This window comes from Diabrotica undecimpunctata, chromosome 8 (genome assembly GCF_040954645.1).
Source record: "Diabrotica undecimpunctata isolate CICGRU chromosome 8, icDiaUnde3, whole genome shotgun sequence".
NCBI lineage: Eukaryota > Metazoa > Arthropoda > Insecta > Coleoptera > Chrysomelidae > Diabrotica > Diabrotica undecimpunctata.
In genome coordinates this window covers 68,682,521-68,707,971 of record NC_092810.1, presented here as the reverse complement: position 1 = coordinate 68,707,971, position 25,451 = coordinate 68,682,521, and the positions used below count along the sequence as shown (strand labels likewise).

The 25,451-nt window shown below is 36.1% G+C and overlaps 1 protein-coding gene across 4 annotated transcripts in view; it reads left to right on the top strand.

Annotated features, from left to right (window-relative positions):
- The window catches only part of LOC140447662 (actin-associated protein FAM107A), a 195,014-nt gene that overhangs the window by 159,100 nt on the left and 10,463 nt on the right, over positions 1–25,451 (top strand). For all 4 annotated transcript variants that reach the window (XM_072540450.1, XM_072540452.1, XM_072540453.1 and 1 more), the window contains one exon: positions 23,421–23,589. In XM_072540450.1, the coding sequence (XP_072396551.1) occupies positions 23,421–23,589 (169 nt within the window). The remainder of the gene's footprint in view (positions 1–23,420; positions 23,590–25,451) is intronic.

Genomic DNA, 25,451 nt, shown 5'->3' with positions numbered 1-25,451 from the left:
TACAATAGAATAGGCTTAGCTCAAGAGAATGAGAGTAGTGCTCAGAGAGGAGGTTGGCACGTTTGCTTGCCTGTAGTAACCTCAGGTTAGATCAATCCTAAGATGATCTTGAGATGGGCGCCAGGGTGAATTTTGAATATCACTCCAATTTGGGATATATGTAATTATATACTAACTGAAAAATAAATGATACGAAACAAATAAAAATCAGAAATGCTTTATACACTATATTCCAATCTTATGTACTATCCCAACCCTATACTTATATATACTAAACAATTATTAAAATATATTCCCAAAGTACATATTCACAAGAAAAAAACAGTTACCTAAAAATATGACCCAAAATATAATTATATACAAAAATTGGTCTACTCAGTTCTCTAACAATGAGATAAAATGATCTGGGATTACTGTTTAGGATAACTCACTTGGAGTAAATAGTAATTAAAATATTAGAAAATAATTAAATACTTATATAAGTTACAAAAAGGGCAGTTCAAAAATCTGAGACTAGTCAGTTAAGACACTAGAACAATACATACATCAACCTGATACATGAGGGTATATACAAATTACCATAAAATTGGATAATATATCCTGACAATCTATTAAGTGTAATATAAAATATTAATAAATAGATAAATTTAAAGTAAATAAGGAATTACAAAATTAAAGCAATTGAAAGGATTCAAATAGTTGAGGGTACTAACCAGGGATTGTGCACAAATCTGTTTCGTAACCCACTTAGGCTGAAGGCCTAAGTATCCGAGGATATAATATGTAATATAAAAAAATTTAAATTTGAATTATTAACAGCTTTAACTAAAAAGTAAATGCCCTTAGTAACCCTTTTGCTGGAAAGGCAGTTCCCTAATCCGCTGTCCAGGGTCCAGGTAGTGGATGGGCTCTAGGATGGATTAGCCTATGTTCTTTCTATCTGCCACGGACGGTAGACCAACCAGAAAATCAAACTAAAATTCTTCCCAAGATAAAGTCTTCTTCCCAAATCCAAAATTAAAAATATTCTTCTCCCAAAAAATACAAAGATAAATCCAATGATTGGAGCCGGCAGGCTATAAAAGAACAGAAAAAAAAATCTTTTTGTTCTGTCTTCATATACTTATAGTTTTTGTTCACATGACAAAAACTGGAATATATTGGTCATTAAGTGACCTTGACTGAAATATTTAATATTTCCATGCTGGAATTTACTTATATATGTATATAAAAAAAAATAAGAATGATTTTTGGATAGGTATAATAAGGTGAGAAGATTTAAATGATTGAGAACTGGCAAGTTTAAATGGAAGATGTACGTGTATTGAAAGTACTTACCAGAACCTCGGAGTGATTTTCCCATAAAACAACGTAATTTTCTAAATAAAACGATACATAAACTAAATACTTATTCAAACTCAAATTTCACATTTCCAAAAACCCATAAATAACTTAAAAATTATTCCAATATCTCGTAAGTTCTGCCTGCCGTGATAACTTAACTCATTACTTCTTGAAGTTCTGTTCTAAAATGAACATGGCCCCTGGCCAGTATTCGTTGTCCCTTTAATGACAAGGAAATCGATACTATTGTAAATCGATAAATTGTATTATAAATTGCCTACTTTTACGGCGGCGAATTAGTAGCTATGTAGGGATTCGGTTTCATTATTTGAGAGGTTTTGCTAATGTTCGAAGTGTTAGACTATTAACGATCGTATCGTTACAGTATCTGGATTTTAGTTTTTCCGCTGTAAAAGATGATAAAAGAACTCGATGAAGAACGCCACTCCGATGGTCAGACCAAATAAAGTGCGCTACCGGTTACTCTCTGTCTGAGGTAGCACACCGGGCCCAGGAAAGAGAAGAATGGATAGCATCCATTCGTCAAATACCATAGCGTCACCACATCCTTACGATGGATAAAGGATAGAGGAGGAGGAATGGGATCCAAAAGATTAAACAATTAGAAATAAATAATTTTGAAAAAAATTATGGTTACAGTTACAGAAAAAAAGATTTTAGAAATTTTTAAAAATACCATCTTTTTTTTTCAAAATAAGTACAAAACTATCGAAGATACGTAAAATTTGCTAAATAACAGTATTTTCTGTAAAAACAATAATATTCTAAACTCCAATTAATATTCTAACCTCTGATTAATTTGCCATATGCTAATTCCCATATCGATGACATACGTTTGACTTTAATTCATATAAATTGACTGATGGCGCATGTACAATGACTCTTCGTAACGAGTACATCAATTATTGCCATACTACGACAGACATTTTTCTTACATATTGACCAGCTGAGATACGCCTCTGTTCAATTGTAATGGCAATTTAACTGGTGTATGGTTTCACCTTCACTTTCTCTGATATCTTAGAATAATTGCACACCATACAATAATAAAAAGACGAGATCAATATTCTAAACAAGGCAATCATTTCAATAAATACTAATGAATAGAGCAAAACAGATGACTGAAACGCTTAAGGTGTTGAACCATAACCATCTTTCTATTTGTCCAGTGACGATAAAAATCAATTATATAAGTTTTGTTTGTTTTGTTTTATTATCTGAGTTAATCTAATTATTTCGCGAGGTCCATAGAAGAATTTTTACTTTTACTTTTTCAGTCAACCAAGTGATAGTTTGGTATAAATTTTAACCTGCTTACATATAAAATTATGATCTGATTGTATCAAAGGATGTTTTGCATAACATTTTAGTATATGATTTTTTTCTAAATGCCTTTGAAGATTTTTTTACATGACTTTTCAAAAAGAATATTGTGTTTAATCCTATATAATAATAATCCTATATATATATATATATATATATATATATATATATATATATATATATATATATATATATATATATATATATATATATATATATATTACAAAAATGAATATTAAACTCAGCAGTTTTCCGAGGTTGAACAGCGTTGATTCCCGTTATGCCGAGCTTTCGACATCATCTCGAAGTGGGGGTTAGCGGGAATTGGTGCGAACATTTCTGACAGTGGGATTTTGATTCGCGGATGGAGCGGACGATATTCTCTTTATCTTGATACACTTTGCTAATAAGGTGAGTCAACTGTTTAGGTACACCTACTGTCGTCAATATATTTCATAGTTTCTCCCATCTAACAGTATCAAAGGCCTTTGTACATTCGCGATCATAAAATCCGGGTCACCTTGAAAATCACCGATATTTCATTTTTAACGAGCTTTATCGTAAATAATAATAACACAAATACAAACTAATGCATGTTTCTGAGAATTGTTGCGGTTTCCTTTGTAACAAAGAATTCCAATAGTGCCAATTTCGCAGTAAAGTGCACACTTCCCAAAATGAACGCTACCTGTAACTCCGCTTGTTTTAAATGTCTCGTTTGTGCTTCGACTTTCTGTTAAAATTCAACGGACAAACGTTTATTATTGCCACCATTAGTGTTTATTAGTGCCATTATTAGTGTTTATTTTTTGACAAAAATGCCTTTGACTGTTGAAACGGCACAAATTGTTGCACTTGTGGAAGACGGTCACACCCAACGGCAAGTCGCAAGAACTGTTGGCGTAAGCCTTTCTACGGTTCAACGAGTGCTTCAACGCTTTCAGGAGGCAAGTTTGCTAACCAGGCGACCTGGCTCTGGACGAAGAACAACGACCACGGCACTAGATGACCGTTTCCTTGTGTTTCAGTCTTTAGAAAACCGGACCTCAACAGCGGTTATGCATTAAAATCGTCTAGAGTAAGTACGAAATCGCAATTTTAGTGTTGCAACAGTCAGAAGAAGACTTCGTTCTTCTTGACTATTTTCTCGGGTAATGGCTAGAGGACCGCCACTTCGCCGGGTGCCTCGAGTTGCACGACTAGCTTTTGCTCGACAATACGCGCATTGGGAAATTAACGATTGTAGCAAAGTGTTATTCTCAGATGAATCCCGTTTCTGACTAACTGGATCCGATGGACGTGGAAGAGTTTGGAGGAGAACCGGTGAACGATTTTCACAAGCTTGCATTGCTCCAAGAATGCCATTTGGTGGAGGCTCGGTCATGGCTTGGGGAGGTATATCTTCCGACTTCCACACAGAATTACCCTTCATCGAAAATGGGTCCCTAACTGCACGAAGGTACATTACGGAGATTCCGGAAGAACATGGTATGCCCAACATGGCAGGTCTTGGAGAAAACGCCGTTTTTATGCAGGACAACGTGCGATCGCACGTTGCCAGGATCAGTATATAATGCTTGGACGAAGTTGTAATTACGAGGGTAGCCTGGCCAGCTAGGTCTCCGGACCTGAATCCCATCGAACATCTCTGGGACGATTTGAAAAAACGTATTCAAACCCATACACCTCCTCCTAACAACGCACAGGAGCTTAAGGATCTGTTAGTGAGTGAGTGGAATAACATACCACAACATGTAATCCGGAGAAAAATTGAGAGTATGCCCCGTCGTCTGCAAGAGGTTATTAGAGCAAGGGGAGGCAACACACAATATTGGTCATTGAAATTTCACTGATTTTTTACCACATTCTGTATTTTCCATATTTTTTCGTATGTCTGTTTTATCAACAATTTGATTTGTTTTCTGTTTTTTTTTCAATAAAAACAATAAAAAACCATTTTTTTTCTTTCAAAACAAACATTGATGACAAATAAAAAATACATTAGCCAAAAAAAAGGTTATTACTGCACCAGAGGCAAAAATATTGAAGAAACTTGAAATTTTCAAGATGACCCGGATTTTATGATCGCGAGTGTATAATCAACACATCATATTAATGTCGGGATCTGATATTTTCTGGCGTTTTGTATGATGTTTCTTACATTAAAAATTTTTTTATTTAAAACAAAAAACCGCATCCTTCCGAAGGATATTAGCGACATAACGAATAGAGTATATTTAAATGCGATTAACTGTACTTACATGAATGAATTTTATACAACATATTTATAATAGATACCCTATTAGTTTTCGGTAGTCAAAATTATTTCCAAGTTAAGTTTGCAAGTTTTTGGGATGCCATATACACGTTTTTCAATGGCATATTTAGGACAGTCAATAAGGAAATGGTTTATACTGTCTATTACGTCACAAGTTGAACACTTAGATTTTCAATTAAAACTGTTTATTTAGGTGCTTTTTTCACTTATATTTTTTTCTGTATTCTGAGAGTGATTTTTCAACTTCTGTTTCCGTAATCTCAATTCCAGTAAAGTACATCTTAACTAAGATACGTGTATGACGTATTTTAGAGACAAATATTTCTTCGGTCTTTTAATTAATTTTATCGTTTTGTCTTCATATTCCAAAGGAGTGGTAAATTGGTGCCATAAACTGCAGAGCCTATCCTTCAAGGTTGGGAATGGTGAGAAAATTTGAGTAGGCGTCAATTTATAATCATATATGTATTCTTATCTTTTAGAATGTTGACCTCTTTAGAGATCTCTTCAATTTTTATTATCAGTGGGACTTTTTTACTGCAACTGAATCACTCTGGTGCATATTATCTATATCTATATCCCGTTTAATTTGTATTGAAAGAAATAAAATACAATGCAATCGACAACTAGTGACGAAAATAATGAGGTACTTGTATACAGGGTGAGTCATAACTATTGGGACATAGACTAAGGACAGGTTATTTGGACCAAAATATGGCTATTGGGCCAAATATGCCTTAATAAAATTTTGCTGAGAAAAAAGATACAGGGTGTTAAAGTTAATTTTTGTTTTTCGTTTTTTGCTAATAGTTTCCCTGTATATTTATAAATTGCTATCAAAATTGGCACAGAGGCATAATCTTAGACAAGAAATAGTATTTTATTTACAATTTTACGTTTTGTCATAGAGGGCGCCACGTGGATCATTCCTAATGATCAAATTGAGTCTAAACTTTTTCTGATGAAACTTTGTAGTAATTTCTATTAGAAAATATGACGTAAACATCATTTTTGCGTAAAATTGGTACTCTTGTTTAAACATGATAATTTCAAACGTTTTCGATAAAAACGCAGTCGAACTGCTTAGAGTCTTAAAAAAGGATTTCAAATATTATTTCATTTATGAAAAGTATGCTTTGGACTGTGTTTGGAGTAAATTATTTTTGATGTGACAGTGTAGTGTAATGTTGCATTTTTTAAAAGTAATCATTACTTTTTTTGATTGAAATGCCTCGTCACAATCATTTTACTAATGAAGAAATGCGAGATATGATTTGCGTATACGGACAAGAAAATTTTTGCGGTCGCTCGGCAGCCAGAAGGTATGGAATATACCAACAAAATACCAAAAATACCACAAATATCGTAGTTTAGGTGAAACTGGGTCATTTCACACTAAAAATCGGGGTGGTCGACCGAAACAAATCACACCTAATCAAGAAGATGAACTTTTGGTTCGAGTAGATGGAAATCCTGAAATAAGTTCACGACATCTATCAGCAGCAACAGGAGTAAGTCAGTCGTCTATTGTTAGAATTCTAAAAAAAAAGAACCTCCATCCTCTTCAAAATTTACTTCCAACAGATCTTCCACGACGGTTACAGTTTTGCCAACGTATTCTGAATAAACATCGCAATGACAGACACTTTATTAAGAATATTATGTTCACCGAAGAAGCAACTTTTACCAGACGAGGGGTTTTTAATTGGCGAAATAGTCATTATTGGGAAGAAGAAGTGCATGAGTTTAAATTGAATATTTGGTGTGGCATTATAGGCGACCAACTACTAGGGCCTTATGTTCTTCCTCCGAATTTAAATGGAGATGCCAATGAAATTAATACACGAGACGAACTTTGGAGATACATTCAAAATGCAGCTAATCTTATAAGGGGACAGAATAATATTTTTTTTAACGTCCGAAAATCCTTTATAAAAAGAATTAGAAAAGGCATAGAAAGCGGAGGAGACTATGTAGAACATTTAGTTTCAGTTTTTGTGAGTTCTTTTAAGTTAAAGTGTGTTTAGTTTTGATTTATCGTCAAAACGGAAACCTTACGTTAGTTGCAACTTTGTTTATTAGTTTGGTATTTGATAGTGGAATTGTAAATAAAATACTATTTCTTGTCTAAGATTATGCCTCTGTGCCAATTTTGATAGCAATTTATAAATATACAGGGAAACTATTAGCAAAAAACGAAAAACAAAAATTAACTTTAACACCCTGTATCTTTTTTCTCAGCAACATTTTATTAAGGCATATTTGGCCCAATAGCCATATTTTGGTCCAAATAACCTGTCCTTAGTCTATGTCCCAATAGTTATGACTCAACCTGTATAAATAGTTGACGTTCAAAATAACGTAGAAATAGCATTAAACCTTTGTTTTTCTAAGAAAGTCAGTACTTCATACAATAACGTCAAAAATAAAATATTCAGTATTGTGAGCATGCTTTTCGACAAAAAAAAAACAATTTTTATAAACAATATGTATTATTCTTTTTGTTTTTCTCATTTTTCACAATAATTGGAGTAATTACTAACTTCCAGATGTATTTACAAGAAGCCGACTTATTATTACATGAAATTGTAATATTTCCGTCACATCTGTTCAACAAAGTGGAAGTGCATTCTTAAATACGACCTGTTTTTCTTTAGAAATGTAACATGAGTTTGTATACAAACAGCGCTTAATTAACATCTTCCGTTCATGTCAAATAAATTTAAAATAAACATTCTTTTGTTCATTTTTTTTTCTCTGTATGTATCTAAGAGGCTCGTTATGGCTTGTATAGGCTCGTTAAAAACAATGAAACGATTTTCGGATTGATTCAGAATAACAAGTGTAATTATTACGAAATTGATGTGTTACAAATAATTAGTTAGTTAAGACATTATTTAAAGTTAGTGGAATCGATAATTTGATTTTATTTGTAAATAAATGAAGCCAATATATTTTTGCCAAATTTTGGGACCCCAAAAAAGATGCAAAAAAGTTTGCCACTCATACCCCCGGGATCCCCCTAAAACTCCCCTCGACACGGGGGGGGGGGCGATAAACATCGATTTACCCCAAGAATCTATACGTCCTAGAAAAAAATGTTTTAAACAAGAAAATGCGTTTTAAAGGTGAAAAGTGCAACTTTCGTATGCAACTTTTGCATTTTGCCGCAAATGAAGTCAGTTTCTATAAAGCTGTTAGATAAATAACGTTACGCGATTTTTGCCATTACTACGGTTCTTATGAGATCAATAAAATTTACCACTTCCATTTATCGTCTGAGCTGACAGGAGGATTTGCTGATCAAGGATCAAAACTGTTGCTGGCCTTTGCTGATGATATAGATGCAGTCACGCATTCTACAAGAGACGTGAGAGAGGTGTTTTCACAGCTCGAGGAGGAAACAGGTAGTCTGGGTCTCCAAATAAATGAAGAAAAGACGAAATACATGGTAGTAACCAAAAATCCAAGACCAAGAGTTAGGCAGAATATCAGTATTAATGATCACAACGTCGAAGTAGTAAAAGAGTTTAAATACCTGGGGTCGATAATCACAGCGGACAACCACATAGAAAAAGAGGTCTCAGCAAGGATAGCTGCGGGAAATAGACCATTATACTTCCATTCAACATTATTAAGATCGAAGCTGCTAAAAATAAAATTTAAATTAACACTGTACAAGTCGATTATTCGCCCAATTATTACATATGGCAGTGAAACATGGACTCTCAACCAGCGGGAAATCATTAAGCTTCTAGTATTTTAAAGAAAGGTTCTCAGAATAATATTTGGCCCTCAAAGATATGAATTCACAGGGGATTGGAGAAGACGCCGCAATGCTAAATTGGTGACTCTGCAGCGAACTGAAAACATAGTTAGACATATCAAGGCAAACCGAATAAGATGGGCAGGTCACGTGGTACGATCAGAGGATGACAGAGTGTTAAAGACAGTGTTTTTTTTGAAAGACCAGATGGTAGAAGATCAGTAGGCTGACCGAGAAAAGATGGAAGGATGATGTTGAAGCCGATTTATCTAGAATTGGGGTACAACAATGGGAAATAGAAGCGCAAGATCGTAGAGGATGAAGGGCGATAGTGGATGCGGCGAAGACTCACCCCGAGTTGTAAATCCAGTGAAGAAGAAGAAGACTTTCATTTACCGGTCACTATGGAATTTCCATTGTTAAAGCCTAATCTTCAAAACCTGGAGTATGAAATTTCGGTTTTGAGTTTTGACAACAAATATGAGGCATGTGAAATATGCCTAAAAAATGCTGAATTTAAACTTCCACATTACAAACGATCCAAAATGTTTTAAAACCGCTTTTCGATTGTATAAGTACGTTTTTCTAAACTACAAATTGACTACCTAAATTCTGACGTCACTATGGGCGGGGATTTTAAAAATCTTTCTAAACGTTTCTAATTTGTGTGTATTGTCCCATAAGAAGTTGGAAATACAGTGGAACCTCGATTATCCGTTTCTGTATTAACCGTCACCTCTGTTAACGGTCAGGGTCCATACATATGTAAGTTATATTGACGATATCAGTAAAAATTTAGTCATCAATTCATTTTGTTTGAGCATTGCGATAAGCCAAACGAAATTCTTTGAAATATACACGTGCGGTTATGCATTTTTTATGTAAATAATTTTTGTTCTTATTTAGGGCTCTGGATTAAATTTCAATTTAAATAGGTAATGATAAATAATGATACCGTGCTTTTAGAGTTCAATTTTTAGAATCCCAAGCCGAAAATAAAAACGCAACGCACAATAATTTTACAGTCAATATCTGTGTGTCACCATAATTCAGTTTGGTTCAAATTCGAACATTGATTGTGTCACTTAGTCGTTTGATCAATTAAGTTTTGAAAAATGGAGCCTTCCACATCTGGAGCATCAAAAAGAAAACGTGTTTTGTCAATTGAAAAAAAAAATAGAAATTATTGCAGAACTAAAGAAAGGTGTTTCTGCTGTCGCATTGAGCAAAAAGTATGATGTTCCGAGAATAACAATCAATGATTTAAAGAAAAATGCTGAAGGAATTGAAAAGTATGCTTCGCAAATGGAATCGTTGGATGGCCGGGTGAAACATTGTAAGACAATGAAAAAAGCCGCAAATGAATCACTCGACACGGCTCTGTATTTGTGGTTCGTTCAAAAAAGAAGCGACGGTGTTCCTTTGTCTGGACCAATTGTTGCCGAAAAATCGTTCTTTTTCAACATGAAATTGAATGGCGATCCTTCATTCAAAGAAGCAGCGGTTGGTTAAAAAAGTATTGAAGTCGTGGAAGAATATAAAAGAAAGTTTCAAGCTATGATCGATGAATATGGTTTGACATGCGATCAAGTGTTCAATGCGGATGAAACTGGTTTAAACTACAAAGCATTGCTAACGAAAACACTCGCTGCACTGTCTAAAAAATATGCTCCCGGATTTAAAACGCAAAAGCAACGAATCACAGCAATGATGTGTTTAAATGCAAGTGGTGACCATCGCCTTTCTTTATTATTAATTGGTACATCAAAAAAATCACGTTTTTTCAAGGGCATAAATATGAACGCGCTTTCCGTTAACTACTGCGCACAACATAATACATGGATATCCCAGGAAATATTCGCTGACTGGCTCAAAAAGGTATGTACTGCAAACCAAAATTCGTTTATCTATTTTTCTAACGTCTTGTTTTTTAGGTTTTTATACCGGACATTCGACAATACTTTGCTAAACGATAAATACTTAATTTGCGACAATACTAAATTTGCCACCAAAGGCGATTCTCATTTTGGACAATGCACCTGCCCATCCTGAAACCGGTATGCTGCGAAGTGATGATGGAAATATCACGTGCTCTTTTCTGCCTGCGAATACAACATCATTGATACAGCCAATGGATCAATCAAAACCTAGTTATGGAAGAGGAATATTCTTTGACAGAATACTGGGAAGTATGCAATTTAAAAACACGCAGTCGACAATTCTGTGGATGTTTGGGCTGATGTTTCGGAAGTAACGCTGAAAAGAGCGTAGAATAAATTATGGTCTGAATCAACTCAAGATGAAAATGCCCCCGTGACAGCCGAGCGTGATGCGGTAACAAATGAAGTTATGGATGAATCAACTATTTTGTTTTCGTTGCCTAAAGATGACATAACCGAATGGTTAATTTGTGATGAGGACGTAAACGGCTATCGATTGCTGACAGATGATGAAATCGTTGAAATGACAACAGAGACGGACGAAACTGATTCAGAAGCTGACACACACTTTGACAGTGGCGATGTTGATGATGCTATTGCAACTTACAAAGATTTGCGTAAAGAGGCTAGAGAAGCTGCATCGCACATACAACAATTCATCGAGTGGTATTCTCGGCAAGAAAAAGCAAATAAGGTAGATTTGATGATTTGACGTCGATTAAGAAATTCAGGCGTTGCACAATGTGAAGTAACAATAAAACAAACAAACATTTTGGAATATTTTAAATCAAATTGATTCGACTGTACTAACATAAATCCCTCTTATATTGTCAAATAAAACATATTGTTGTGAATTTATTAATTGTTATGTCTTTAATTTATAATGTCTTTACTAATTTATTATATTGTTCCTACTTTAATTTATTAAAAGGCACGATCATTTATATAAGTTTATTTATCACTACATATACAATAATTTATTAGTAGGCGAGCGTAACAATAATACCACGAGCGCGAATCTTCTTTATTAACTGTCTTCAAAATAAAAGTTCCCTCATATTTATACGAAAACAGCTGCTCTAGAATCCCATGGATTTTGACCTCAATTGACCTGGTTTCGCCTCGAATGGACAGGCCTAATTCCGGAAGATTCGAATGGAACCAGTTTTTTTATTACTTGGAGTTTATGCCAGCTATTCGAAATGTCTCGTCTAATCTAAAACAGAACAGCATTAGTCATAATATAATACGGTTATTTTAGGCCAGGATAATTATCGTAACATTGCCCCCCTCTTAAAAGATGGTTCCTCCTGGAACCTTGTCGGGACTGAAACCGGAACTGTATGCTGGTATCGGCAACTGGACCCTCTTTTACAACTTCCAGTTGTATAAAAATGACAAGGGACGGTTTTCTCTCCGCACCAGTAACTATGCGGATTGCAACAGACTAACACCTGGACTTCGGTGTCTTTAAAGATCTCCTCCACCATATTTCGGATGACCCTCCAATCTAATTGGCGGCACTCCAACTTTGGCATGGCTAACTTTTGCACGTCGGACTCTAGTACGTGCTCTCTCAATTGAAGTAAGGCTTCCCACACATCTCGGTAGGTAGGTTGGTCACGGGCAGTGTCTTTTGTTACCAGGTAGAAAAGGTAACGTGATGCATCTTGGAGTTTCAAGGTCTTACCGGGAGCTGGCACCTGGCATTGAAGTTCTGCAACTCGACCAAACTTCCTTCGAAAGACGGATGCCAACCCTGGTGCGTCTTTGATACTGGCCGGGATGGTAAGGGCCAGCGAGTAGTCATCGGGGAGCGCGAGTAGATCTTGCTTTTCTTCAGTGGTAACACCATGTCTTGCTTTACCGGTACCTCCATAGGCACCCATGAATTCCTCAAACGTGAGGTCAGACACGTCTTGGACTTGGTTTACTTCCACTTCTTCATCTACTTCGTGGTCACCTTCGAAAGACGCCAGCCGGTTATGGTGTACTATCATCGGCTTTCCCCTCGGAATCTTGCTTATTCGGTAGATGACATCGTTGATCTTCTCCATGATGAGGTATGGACCTTCCCAAAACTGCTGCAATTTGGGAGAACAACCTTTTCGCTTCTTGGGATTATACAGCCATACTTTGTCGTTCTTCTTAAAGCAACCCTTTTCGGCTTGTGTATCGTACCGTTTCTTCATTCGGTCGCTAGCGATCTGAAGGTGGGAACGGACCAACTCATGTACATCGTCCATTCTTCTTCGTAATTCGATCACATAATCTTCACCTGCTACATCTTCTCCAGGTCGACACCCAAATTCTAGATCACAAGGTAGTCGCATTTCGCGTCCGAATAGGACTCTGGCTGGTGTCTGGCCCGTTGATTCGTTAACAGCAGATCTGTAGGCCATTGTGAAGAACGGAAGGTATTGGTCCCAGTCTCGCTGATGATCGGACACCATCTTTGTCAAATACTTGCCAACTGTCCTATTCATTCGTTCTACCATACCATCCGATTGCGGATGATACGCGGTAGTTCTTGTTTTCTTCATGCCTAGTCTATCACATATTCCTTGGAATAGATCGCTTTCGAAGTTCCTGCCTTGGTCACTATGGATCTCCAAAGGCACTCCAAATCGGCTGATATATTCTTGGATCAACTTATCTGCAACGGTGGCGGCCTTCTGGTCTGGAAGTGCGTAAATCTCGACCCACTTAGTGAAGTAATCCATTACTACCAGCATGTACTTGCCTCCATTTTCACTTTCTGGAAATGGCCCAGCGATGTCCAAAGCTATTCTTTCAAACGGGCTTCCAACATTATATTGTCTCATAGGAGCTCTCCTTTTTCGGTAAGGCCCGTTACTCGTGGCACAAATAGTACATTTCTTACACCAGTCTTTTACATCGTCGGAACTGTTCATCCAATAAAATCGTTCCCGAATTCGCTGAAGGGTTTTCCTTACACCAAAATGCCCTCCCGATGGACTGTCGTGTAACTGACGAAGTACTTCGGCTATTCTGCTCTTTGGGATCACCAACTGTCTTCTCTTCTCTGAACCGTCATCATTTTCCAGGACTCGTTTGAGCAAGCCATCTTCTACGATAAATGAGTCCCACTGGGCCCAATACGTCTTAACTATTGAGCAAAGGTTTGATATTTCCTGCCAAGGTGGTCGACGGTTTTCCTCTTTCCATTTTCGGATTTTCTGTATAACTGGATCTCTCTCTTGTTCTTCCCTGATCTTAGTAGGCGTCCAGTCGTCGTTGACAATCGTCGTTCTTAGCACTGCTGCTTCCTTGGATTCCGTTTTGTTGCAGTGGGAACACTCTGCTGAGCATGGCCTTCTGGAAAGAGAATCAGCGTTTCTGTGGCTGACCCCGGCCCGGTGCTCAATCTTAAAATCGTATTCTTGGAGTCGTTCGATCCACCTGGCTATCTGACCCTCTGGATTCTTAAACTGCATCAACCACTTAAGGGCGGCATGGTCGGTTCGGATTAGAAACTTTCTGCCATAGAGGTATTGATAGAAGTGCTCTACTGATTTCACTACTGCCAGAAGTTCTCTTCTCGTGACGCAATAATTCCGTTCAGGTTTTGAAAGAACTTTACTAAAATATCCGAGGACTCGTTCCTGTCCTCCTTGAATCTGAGACAGCACTCCTCCAATTCCCACATTACTTGCATCTGTATCTAAGATGAACTCTCCTTCTGGCAGTGGATACCCTAAAATTGGTGCTGTTATTAAATGCTTTTTCAACGTTTCAAAGGCATTTTGGCAGTCTACATCCCAGCGGTATTCTCTTGCTTCCTCTGTAAGTCGCGTTAATGGCTTAGCGATATCTGCAAACTTCTTAATAAATCTCCGGTAGTAAGTACATAGTCCAAGAAAACTTCTCACTTGATGTTTGTCAGTTGGTTTTGGCCATTCCTTAATAGAATCGATTTTTCCCTTATCCACGGCCACTCCTTCTTTACTGACTATATGACCCAGATAATTGACTTTACCTTGAAATAGCTGGCACTTCTTGGGGTTTAGCATCAATTGGGCAGCTTTAAGTCGATTAAAAACGTTTTCTAAATTCCTCAAATGATCTTCGAATGTCTCCCCCAAGACGATTATGTCATCCAAATAAACCAGGCATGTTTTCCAAGATAACCCTCTCAACACATTTTCCATAAGCCTCTCAAATGTCGCAGGAGCATTACAGAGTCCAAATGGCATAACGTTGAATTGCCACAATCCAGATCCTGTGGTGAAGGCTGTCTTTTCTTTATCTACTGGGTCCATTTCTACCTGCCAGTATCCAGACTTCAAATCCAAAGTAGAAAACAATTTACTTCCAGCCAATGTGTCCAATGTGTCATCGATCCGAGGCAGAGGATAACTATCCTTCTTGGTAACGTTGTTCAGCAAACGGTAATCCACACAGAACCTCGTCGTTCCGTCTTTCTTCTTAACCAGGACCACCGGAGAGACCCATGGGCTCGTAGAAGGTTCTATCACCCCGTCTTTCTTCATTTCCTGAACAATCGTTTCAGCTTCCTCTCTCTTCGCCTGTGGTAATCGTCGAGCTGTTTGACGAATTGGCTTAGCATTACCAGTATCAATTTTATGCTTAACAACGGTAGTTCTTCCCGTCTTTCCTCCTTTCGGTACGAAAATATCACGATACTGCCGCAGAAATTCTCTTAATTTCCTTTTCTCCATCTGATTTAGAGACTGTCCTGCAACTGCAACCATTTGGTCGAATTTGTCGTTGGAATTATCAGATGTTGTCGCCTGACGGATTATGGATGTCACAGGTACACAAGTTCCTACTTTTGTCTCTTTCTTTATGGTCACTGGGTAGTCGTTGACATTGATAAGTCTCACAGGAATTTCTTTAGCCGAAGTCACCAATTCCTTTCCAATTATGATTCCACGGCCAACCTCATCGTCGTGGTTCCAAGGCTCCATCATAACGGGTCTCCCTTCGTCCACAATTCCCTGTAGCCGCGCTACTATGATCGTTTCGCTTCTCGCAGGCACGACTGTATCTTCTGTAATGGCTGCTTGCACAGTGTTGTCATTATGTGGATGGAGAAATACCTCCTCGTTGCCAACTTTGATTACCTTATTCTTAAAATCCAATTGGAATCCATGCATATTCATTACGTCCATTCCTAATATAACATCCTCTTCGATGTCAGCAACTATAACAGTATGGACGAACTTTTCTGCTCCAATTCCCAATTGTACCTGTATTTCTCCATGAATGTTGGCATTTTCACCTGTAGCGGTCCGAAGTCGCAACCTCGTTGGTAACAGTTTCTTACGGCTGTTTATAACTGTTGGACGTATAATGGTTCTGGTCGCTCCGGTATCCACCAACAACGTATGTCTTTTACCATTTATTTCTCCATCTACGTATACACTATCTTCACGACATTTCAAAGAAGCTATTAGTATGAGAGGGTCTTTGGAAAAGTTTTGGGTCGAAGCTGCCCCCCTAAGGCTGACCCGTTCTAGTTTTCCTGATGGTGAGTTTCTTGATTTGCGTCGTACCTAGGGTGCTTACAGGAGCTTCGTACGTGTCCTATTTCGCCACAATTCCAGCATCTGATGATCTTCGTTTTCTTATATGTCATGCTTTTCATCATATTAACGAGCTGGTCAAGTTTATCTTCATCTCCTTCCTCTTTTACAGTCCTAACTTTACTGTACCCGCCAGAGGCCTGCGTAGCTGACTCATATTCGAGGGCGGCGGATAAGACATCAACCAGCGTCTTGTGACGAGCTAATCGTAGTGTTCTCTGCATTTCATGATCACGAAGACCATCAATAAACGTTTGAACGGCCAATTTTTCCATCATGTCTTCGGGAGCTGTTGGATAAGCATATCGTACTAATCTGGCAATATCTACCTCATATTCTTGAAGAGCCTCATCTTTCTTCTGTCTACGATTTTTAAGCTGCGACTGATATACATGCTCCAAATGTTCGTGGCCATATCGCATATTTAACCTCTTCTTCAGTTGTTCGAAATCATCGGTCTCCTCTACGGCTATGGTCTGAAGCACATCTAAGGCATCTCCTCGAAGAGCGATAGTCAGGTTTACCGCCTTTTCTTTTTCAGACCATCCATTTGCTCTTGCGGCTGATTCGAACTGTTTCATGTAGTTGTTCCATGACGATTTTCCATCGAAAGTTGGGACTTTCACATGGACAGAACCTCCACTTCCTTCAAATTTCGGCCGTGTTTCCAACTTACATTTCGTCTCTTCTTCTTTTGTCTCCACTGTAATTGGATTGTTTCCTCTCTCTGCTGTCCCTGTTTCCTCCATCTTCCTTTCCATCTCTTTAATCTTTTCTTCGAAGGCCGACATATCGGCAGCAACTTGGTTTTTTAGCGAAGACATTCTATCGTCGAGGGCAGACATCTCGGAAGTTACTTTAGAGATGTTAGCAGAAACTTTACTTTCCAGAGAAGAAATCTCGTTAGAAACTTTGTTTTCTAATGAGGCGATGTCGCCGGAAACTTTGTTCTCCAATGATGCGATGTCACCGGAAACTTTGTTCTCTAATGATGCGATGTCGCCGGAAACTTTCGAAATCGACGAGAGGACAGCATCTTCAAATATATAAGTCTCTGGATCTAGTCCTTCTTCTAGCAAAGCGTTCTTTAGTCGTTGGACTAACTCAGCCTTTTTTCCGGTGGAAGCTAATTCTCTGTCTTCAAGATGTCTTCTTAAATTAGTCACTGTCAGCTCATAAATCGTAGCCATTTTCACAATTTATTTTATATTCACTTGTATTATTATTATAAGTCTAATTTATGTTCGATCTCACTTCTGGCACCATTTGTTGTGAATTTATTAATTGTTATGTCTTTAATTTATAATGTCTTTACTAATTTATTATATTGTTCCTACTTTAATTTATTAAAAGGCACGATCATTTATATAAGTTTATTTATCACTACATATACAATAATTTATTAGTAGGCGAGCGTAACAATAATACCACGAGCGCGAATCTTCTTTATTAACTGTCTTCAAAATAAAAGTTCCCTCATATTTATACGAAAACAGCTGCTCTAGAATCCCATGGATTTTGACCTCAATTGACCTGGTTTCGCCTCGAATGGACAGGCCTAATTCCGGAAGATTCGAATGGAACCAGTTTTTTTATTACTTGGAGTTTATGCCAGCTATTCGAAATGTCTCGTCTAATCTAAAACAGAACAGCATTAGTCATAATATAATACGGTTATTTTAGGCCAGGATAATTATCGTAACAATATAAATAAAATTTGAGAATTATACCAAGAATTTTTATTTTTTTTAATGTTCTGTTAACCGTCTTTTCGATTATCCGTCATACCCTTGGTCTGGTGCCCTGATTGATAATCGAGGTTTCACTGTATTGATTTTTTTAATTGTTTGAAGAATAAATAGGGACTTTTGATTATGAACATTCATTCTGTGCGATCGGTATTATTTGTTATTCGTGAATTTGCGAGGTAAGAATATCAAAGGATTAAGATATTTACCATCAATGTTCATATTGTTACGATAAATGTGAGTCATACCCTAAGCGGTAAACACTGGTAACCGCTTATACCTGCTATTGGAACTTTCCAGATGAGGATCGAATAATATCGTTGGCGTCCCGACCGAACGTTAAAGAAGCAGGCAGAAATTTCTAGATAAACAAATCAGGTATAAAACGGACGATTTGAGATTTAAAAGGACAGTCAAAAACAAGTGTCGATTAATAAATTGTTCGCACGGCTATTTAAATTGTAACCGGTGTGAATGTTTTAAATAAATTATATAAGTGTAAATAAATTAAAATTTAAGTGTTTCTATATAGATTAAATAAATAAATGTATGTAAATAAACTCATAAAGTGTTATAAAGTGTAGAACATTTTATAATAAATAAAGTTAATAAATTAAATTTATGAAAATAGTTCAATATTTTAAGGTTAATGTTAAAGTTAATGTTATGGTTTGAATAGAACTTTAATTATTTTTTACTGTATTTAAAGTATTTTGTTGTTATTTTTATATGGGTTATTTCAAAATTAATAAATAAATTATTGAATTTATTTACGAAGTTAAAATATATTTAAATTAATGTTTTAACCTTTTTTATGTGCTAGTAATTTTATCCCCTTAAAGATTAAATACACTCGCGATCATAAAATCAGAGTCACCTTGAAAATTTCAAGTTTCTTGAATATTTTTGCCTCTGGTGCAGTAATAACCTTTTTTTTTAGGCTAACGTATTTTTTATTTGTCATCAATGTTTGTTTTGAAAGAAAAAAAAAACGGGTTTTTATTGAAAAGGCAGAACACAAACAAAATTGTTGATAAAACAGACATACGAAAAAATGGGAGAATAATACAGAACGTGGTAAAATATCAGTGAAATTTCAATGACTAATGTCGTGTATTGCCTCCACTTGCTCTAATAACCTCTTGCATACGACGGGGCATACTCTCAATTTTTCTCCGAATTACATGTTGTGGTATGTTATTGCACTCTCTCGCTAACAGATCCTTAAGCTCCTGTGCGTTGTTAGGAGGAGATCTTAGGGATTGAATGCGTTTTTCAAATCGTGCCAGAGATGTTCGATGGGATTCAGGTCCGAAGACCTAGCTGGCCAGGGTAACCTCGTAATTCCAACCTCGTCCAAGTATTGCACGAGCTGCTGCCATGGTATGCATAACATGTTCTTCCAGAATCTCCGTAATGTCCCTTCGTGCAGTTAAGGACCCATTTTCGATAAAGGGTAATTCTGTGCGGAAGTCGGAAAATACACATCCCCAAGCCATGACCGAGCCTCCACCAAATGGCATTCTTGGAGCAATGCAAGCTTGTGAAAATCATTCACCGGTTCTTCTCCAAACTCTTACACGTCCTTCAGATTCAGTTACGCGGAAACAAGATTCATCTGAGAATAACTCTTTGTTCCAATCGTTAATTTTCCAATGCGCGTATTGTCGAGCAAAAGCTAGTCGTGCAACTCGATGTGCCAGGCGAAGTGGCGGTACTGTCGCCATTACCCGAGAAGATAGTCCAAAAGAACGAAGTCTTCTCCTTACTGTTACAACGCTAAAATTGCGATTTCGTACTTCCTGTAGACGATTTCGATGCATAATCGCAGTTGAGGTCCAATTTCGTAAAGCCTGAAACACAAGAAAACGGTCATCTCGTGCCGTGGTCGTTCTTCTTCGTCCAGAGCCAGGTCGTCTGGATAGCAAACTCGTCTCCTGAAAGCGTTGAAGCACTCGTTGACCCGTAGAAAGGCTTACGCCCACAGTTCTTGCGACATGCCGTTGAGTGTGATCGTTTTTCTCAAGCGCAACAAATTGTGCCGTTTCAATAACAGTCAAGGGTATTGTTGTGAATTTATTAAAAGGTTCAATATTTATAACACTTACGGATTTAATTTATTTCTTTATTTATATTAACTTATCTGACAATAATTTATTATATTCGTACGTAACAAATTCGCGAGCGCAGGTCTTGAGAATTAACTGTCCCTTCCAAATAAAGTTCCGTTATTATATACCAGTGCCGTTATCTCGAAAAATCTAAAACCTTCGATGGCGAAACGGTAAAGGCAAACTGGATTTCCCTCGCATCGGTTCTGGAAGGTCGCTCAGGTAAATCGAGGCCTCTCGTAAACTCTACAACATATTAGAATAAAAACATTTACAGTTTACAGGTTAAAACTATGACTCATATTTTTACGTAACAGTATTTTTGGCAAAAAATAAACAATAATAAACACTAATAATGCCACTAATAAACACTAATGGTGGCAATAATAAACGTTTGTTCGTTGCGTTTGAACTGAAAGGCGAAGCACAAATGAGACATTTAAAACAAGCGGCAGTTACAGGTACCGTTCATTTTGGGAAGTGTGCACTTTTCCGCAAAATCGGCACTATTGGAATTCTTTCTTGCAAAGGAAAACCGCTAAGCCAACAACAATTCTCAGAAACATGCATTAGTTTGTATTTGTGTTATTATTATTTACGATAAAGCTCATTAAAAATGAAATATCGGTGATTTTCAAGGTGACCCGGATTTTATGATCGCGAGTGTATATTCCTTTTCTCGTAGTTTAAATATTTAATAGTAGTTTTGTTGTCATTACTGAAAAATTCAGTAATACTGGATATCTTTCAACACATGTTTACTAACCATTATATGCCCAGATTTAAAAAATAGACTCATTATGACAATTTGATAGAAAGGTTTCCACAGAATGTTATACTACAACTTAAACAAGGAGAAAACGAGTATCTTTAGTATTTAACAGAATAAAATCACTGGCAACTGAAAAAAGAATAGAACATTATTTTAAATATTTTTTAACTTCGTAAATAAATTCAATGATTTATTGATTTATTTTGAAATGACCCTGATAAAAACTACAACAAAATACCTTGAGGTGGGGTAAAAAAGTTATTAAAGTTTTAATTGTACAATAACATAACCTTAAAATATGAACATTTATAGTAAATATCCTAATACTTCTGATATTCTTACCTCACAAATTCACTAACAACAAATAATACCAATCGCACATAATGAATGTTCATAACCAAAAGTCCTTATTTATTCTTCAAACAATTAAAAAAAAACCAATATTTATGTTATAGGTTATATGTGTTATAGGTGTTAAAGGTTGGACTCTAAACAATTAAAATTTTACAACGACTGGTTAATGGAAGTGAACATTTTATTGATTTTATGAGAATCGTAAAAAATGGCAAAAATCGCGCAACATTTATTTATTAACATTAACAGATTTATAGAAACTGACTTCATTTACACCAAAATGATTTGATCAAAAGATATCGATTTTGCGGGCGTACTAACATTAAAAATCGCCGATATCTTTAAGCGTTGTTTCTGAGAGAATTGTTCATTCTACACACAAAGTGCTAATAAACATTTTTGTTCAAAATTATCTCAGCTACATTTCTTGTTTTAAACATTTTGTTCTACAGCATACATTTTTGATAAATCGATGTTCCCCTGACGAAGGGGGTTTTAGAGGGAAGCCCGGGGTAGGAGTGGCAAACTCTTTTGCATCTTTTTTGGAGTCCAAAAATTAACATTATCAGGAAAATACAGCTTATTCGTCTCGTTTTGAGAGATCAAATCTCTGACAACTGGACTATAATAAGCTCTATATCAAAAGAAAAATGAATAAATTAGAAAAATTAAACAGAGTATTCGACTGATTTTCATAAAAATGGTTAAAATTAGTATTATACACTGATTACAATTGTTTTTCACAAATGCTGTGAGGTTGTTTATAATACTAGTTGAACAGAATCTTTGATCAGGAGCGAAATAAAGTTCTGGATGTAGGTAAAACCACCAAACCCAATATTGACCGTTTTATTGACACTCCAATTTTTATTGACTTGAAGCATTAGGACCTATGACTTGGTTTTTACCGACTCCTCTTACTTTGATCTGTTACCTGCTTTTATAAATGGATTACGAGGTCAAGCTCCATGCTTCAAGCGTTATTACAAATATGATTAAACAAATAATAATTGTTACAGCGCTTAAATCAACAGCATGTGGCAAACAAATAAACGTAGGCTACACGTTTATATAATAAAATAGAGATACTAATGTCGTAAAATAGAAACGTAATATAAACATAACATAGTACTAAATATAATGACAATTGACCCTTGTATGTTTATTCGACCACCTGGAATTTTAATTTTATTACGACTGGGTTTCTGTACTATTTCTGCGGCGGTGGTTATGGGAGATCTTAGGTAACCAGCAGCAACAGCCCTTTCTACTCCTGTACTAGTTGTAAGTAAGGTGATGTTTCTAATGTGAGCTCTAAATTTTGGGGACAGTTTCGGGAAACTGACTTTCAATGATTCGCTCCGTTCTGGACCCATCACATATGATGGATATATGAATCGTGATTGGTGTTATTACTAACCATAGATTGGGACTGTCCATCTTATTCCACTGAGCTTGCTTCACTGTTTAGCTGATAACAGAACAAGTGCTGTTCTTTATCCTATCATAGAGTTCATCTAAGATGCAATGAGGTCTGGTATCCATGTTAATAATGGATGCTGGAGAGCTTTCCCTATTTTCGACGGATAGTTCAAAGTAGAGTACTATATTATAATCTACTATCAGTAGATTCCTTGGCGCGGGAAAGGAATGCACCACACCCCCCTCCATTTTCAGCGGGATAGCTGCAATCTTCAGAATAGTATATTTATTCCGACCCGTTACCATGAAGTAGCCCATGAATGTTGAGGTTTAAAAAATTGTGTTCTTGTATCAAAAGCAAAAATGGTGAGAACTGTTGTAGATTCATGTTTAATGTACCCGAATATTGTACTGTTGAGAAAATCGTACCAGTTTTGTCTTTACATAAACGTGGTGCACTCTGTATTAGCGAAACAAACTAAGCTACAGTCATGTTTTTAACATGTAAAAATTAAATCGAGTTAACACAATGTCACACAATACAATCCTAGCAGACGTCCACGATAATTAATGTTGCTTATAAATACTGAGAAATCGAAACTTAGATCCTTCTATATTGTTTTAAGTTATTCGATTCGATATAATGTTATTTGATGTATAAACTAAATTTATATTATAAAAAGGTTTTTCATGACTTGCTATAGAATAAAGATGTTGACTAAGATATTTTTGTATCCAAACTTTTTATTACTATATTTTTTTCTTTTTTAGAGGTAAAAATGTATTAAACCAAAAATCCGAACTACAACGAGCTCTAGAAAAACAAAAGGACAATCTTGCCAGAAAGAAATTAGACGATCATATAGCGGCGCAAACGCCGGAACTCGAAAAGGTGATTGCAGACAGAGTGAAACGCCTGCAGAGCTCCCACGAAGATAAAGTAAGAAATGTTAACTTTTCTGTTTGTCAACATTAATTTAAGACAAGTGTGCGTGAATTATGAATGCGGTAATAAACACTGGTTGTCGTTGTTTTGCGTAATCTTCAATTGCGTTAATAAAGCGGTCAATGGTATTTGACAGGACTGGGCCAGTCATATTTTCTTGTATTTGCATATCTGGAACAAGATATTTTTATAATTTGATAAAGTCAAGCAGCTGTTAAGTACGGGACTTCTGCGAAAACAAATTGAACTAAAAATACCACCACGCTTATCACCATGTTTGTACGACCAGTAACGAAGGAAGTTGAAAAAATTATATATATTATGGTAAGCAAAAATATGAAGTTTAAATTAGAATATATTACTTCAAGCAACATTACCTATAATTCGATTTGTCTCAGGCTGTTATTTATTACTCTTCTCGGTCCTTTCTGTCGTTCGTCGTTGAAACGGTTTTCACGATATCCTTGTTCATTTGTATCCCTGTTATGTCTGTATGACTATTTCCCTTGTCTTCTTTACTGTCGAACCACGGAATAGCTTTCTCTTTTAAATGGTCTTTATTGTCTCTTTACATGTCTCAAAATCTTCGACGTATTGTAGTCTTTTTTTTAATTTTTGATAAAAAAGGGTGTTTTTTTCGTACATCCCCGCCAAATTGGATTATGCTTTTATTTCTTGTCCCATACATTTCGTTTTTACTTTTTAATTCTCTTTTCCACAATTCAATGAATTGTTTCCTATAGGTTTCATATCCTCACCAAATAATAAGCTCCTTAAAATGTTTAAATGGTAAACTTGTTGCAAATACGAAAAAAATTGTTCCTTCACACAGATGCACTATAGATTATTTTATCAAAATTTGTAGATGTTCAAATTGTACCAGATTTAGTTTCAGATAAATATAAATTGTAAGCATCTGTGTTTATTTTCAAATAGTCTCTACTTTCAAATACAAACTTGATACTTTTGAATTGCCTGTCACGTTGGTGTCCAGTTATGATGGTATGCAAAAATATGAATTTTAAATTATAATATATTACTTCAAACAACCTTACCTATAATTCAATTTGTCTTAGGCTGTATTCTCGTGGTACAGTATCTCTGTTGTATTTTCAAGTAAGAGGACCAAAAGGAATAATAAAAATACACATAAATATCAAATGTAAAATACATCAATATACTTTATCAATACAAAATTCATATACCTGTTATACAAAATCAATAAAATTTTGTAACAGATAAAAATTATGAACATTTTTCAGAACACATCTATCTCCCTATGACTGTCGTTTGAAAATTTAAAAAAATTTAATCTCCAAATTGACAGGGACTCCTCTTCTTATAAACCCGCTTCTGCTAGTTCAAAGTAGTCTCCTCCTGGGTCGATCTTTGTCCAAATCTCCTATCGAAATAAAATATTGGCTATCAAATGCTGCTTACAACTCTCAAAATCTGGTGGCCTCTCAAAATCGACAGCCTTGCCCCAGATAGTTTTTTGTATTTAATAAAAAAAACTTATAATTTGTTAGAACATCTGATTTGCATTGCTTGGCTGCTACCACAAAAACTTGGTGACTTTTCCCACTATTAACTTTTTATCAAACCGGCAAAATTACCAAAATTTATATTTCTTTATTAATTTTACGAAGAAAGTCAGAACAAACTTTCTCTTGCAAATCTTGTATTGAACTCCCTATTTAAAATTCGTTTTTCCAAAACCAAAGCTCTCGTTTTCTTTCATACCATTTCCTAAAATCTCTTCCTTGACCAGTCAACACACTCCAATAGAAAACATATCTTTCCCACTTGTAGGTTAAATTTATCATTTCTTATTAGGTGGCCTAAGTGCGCGGTCT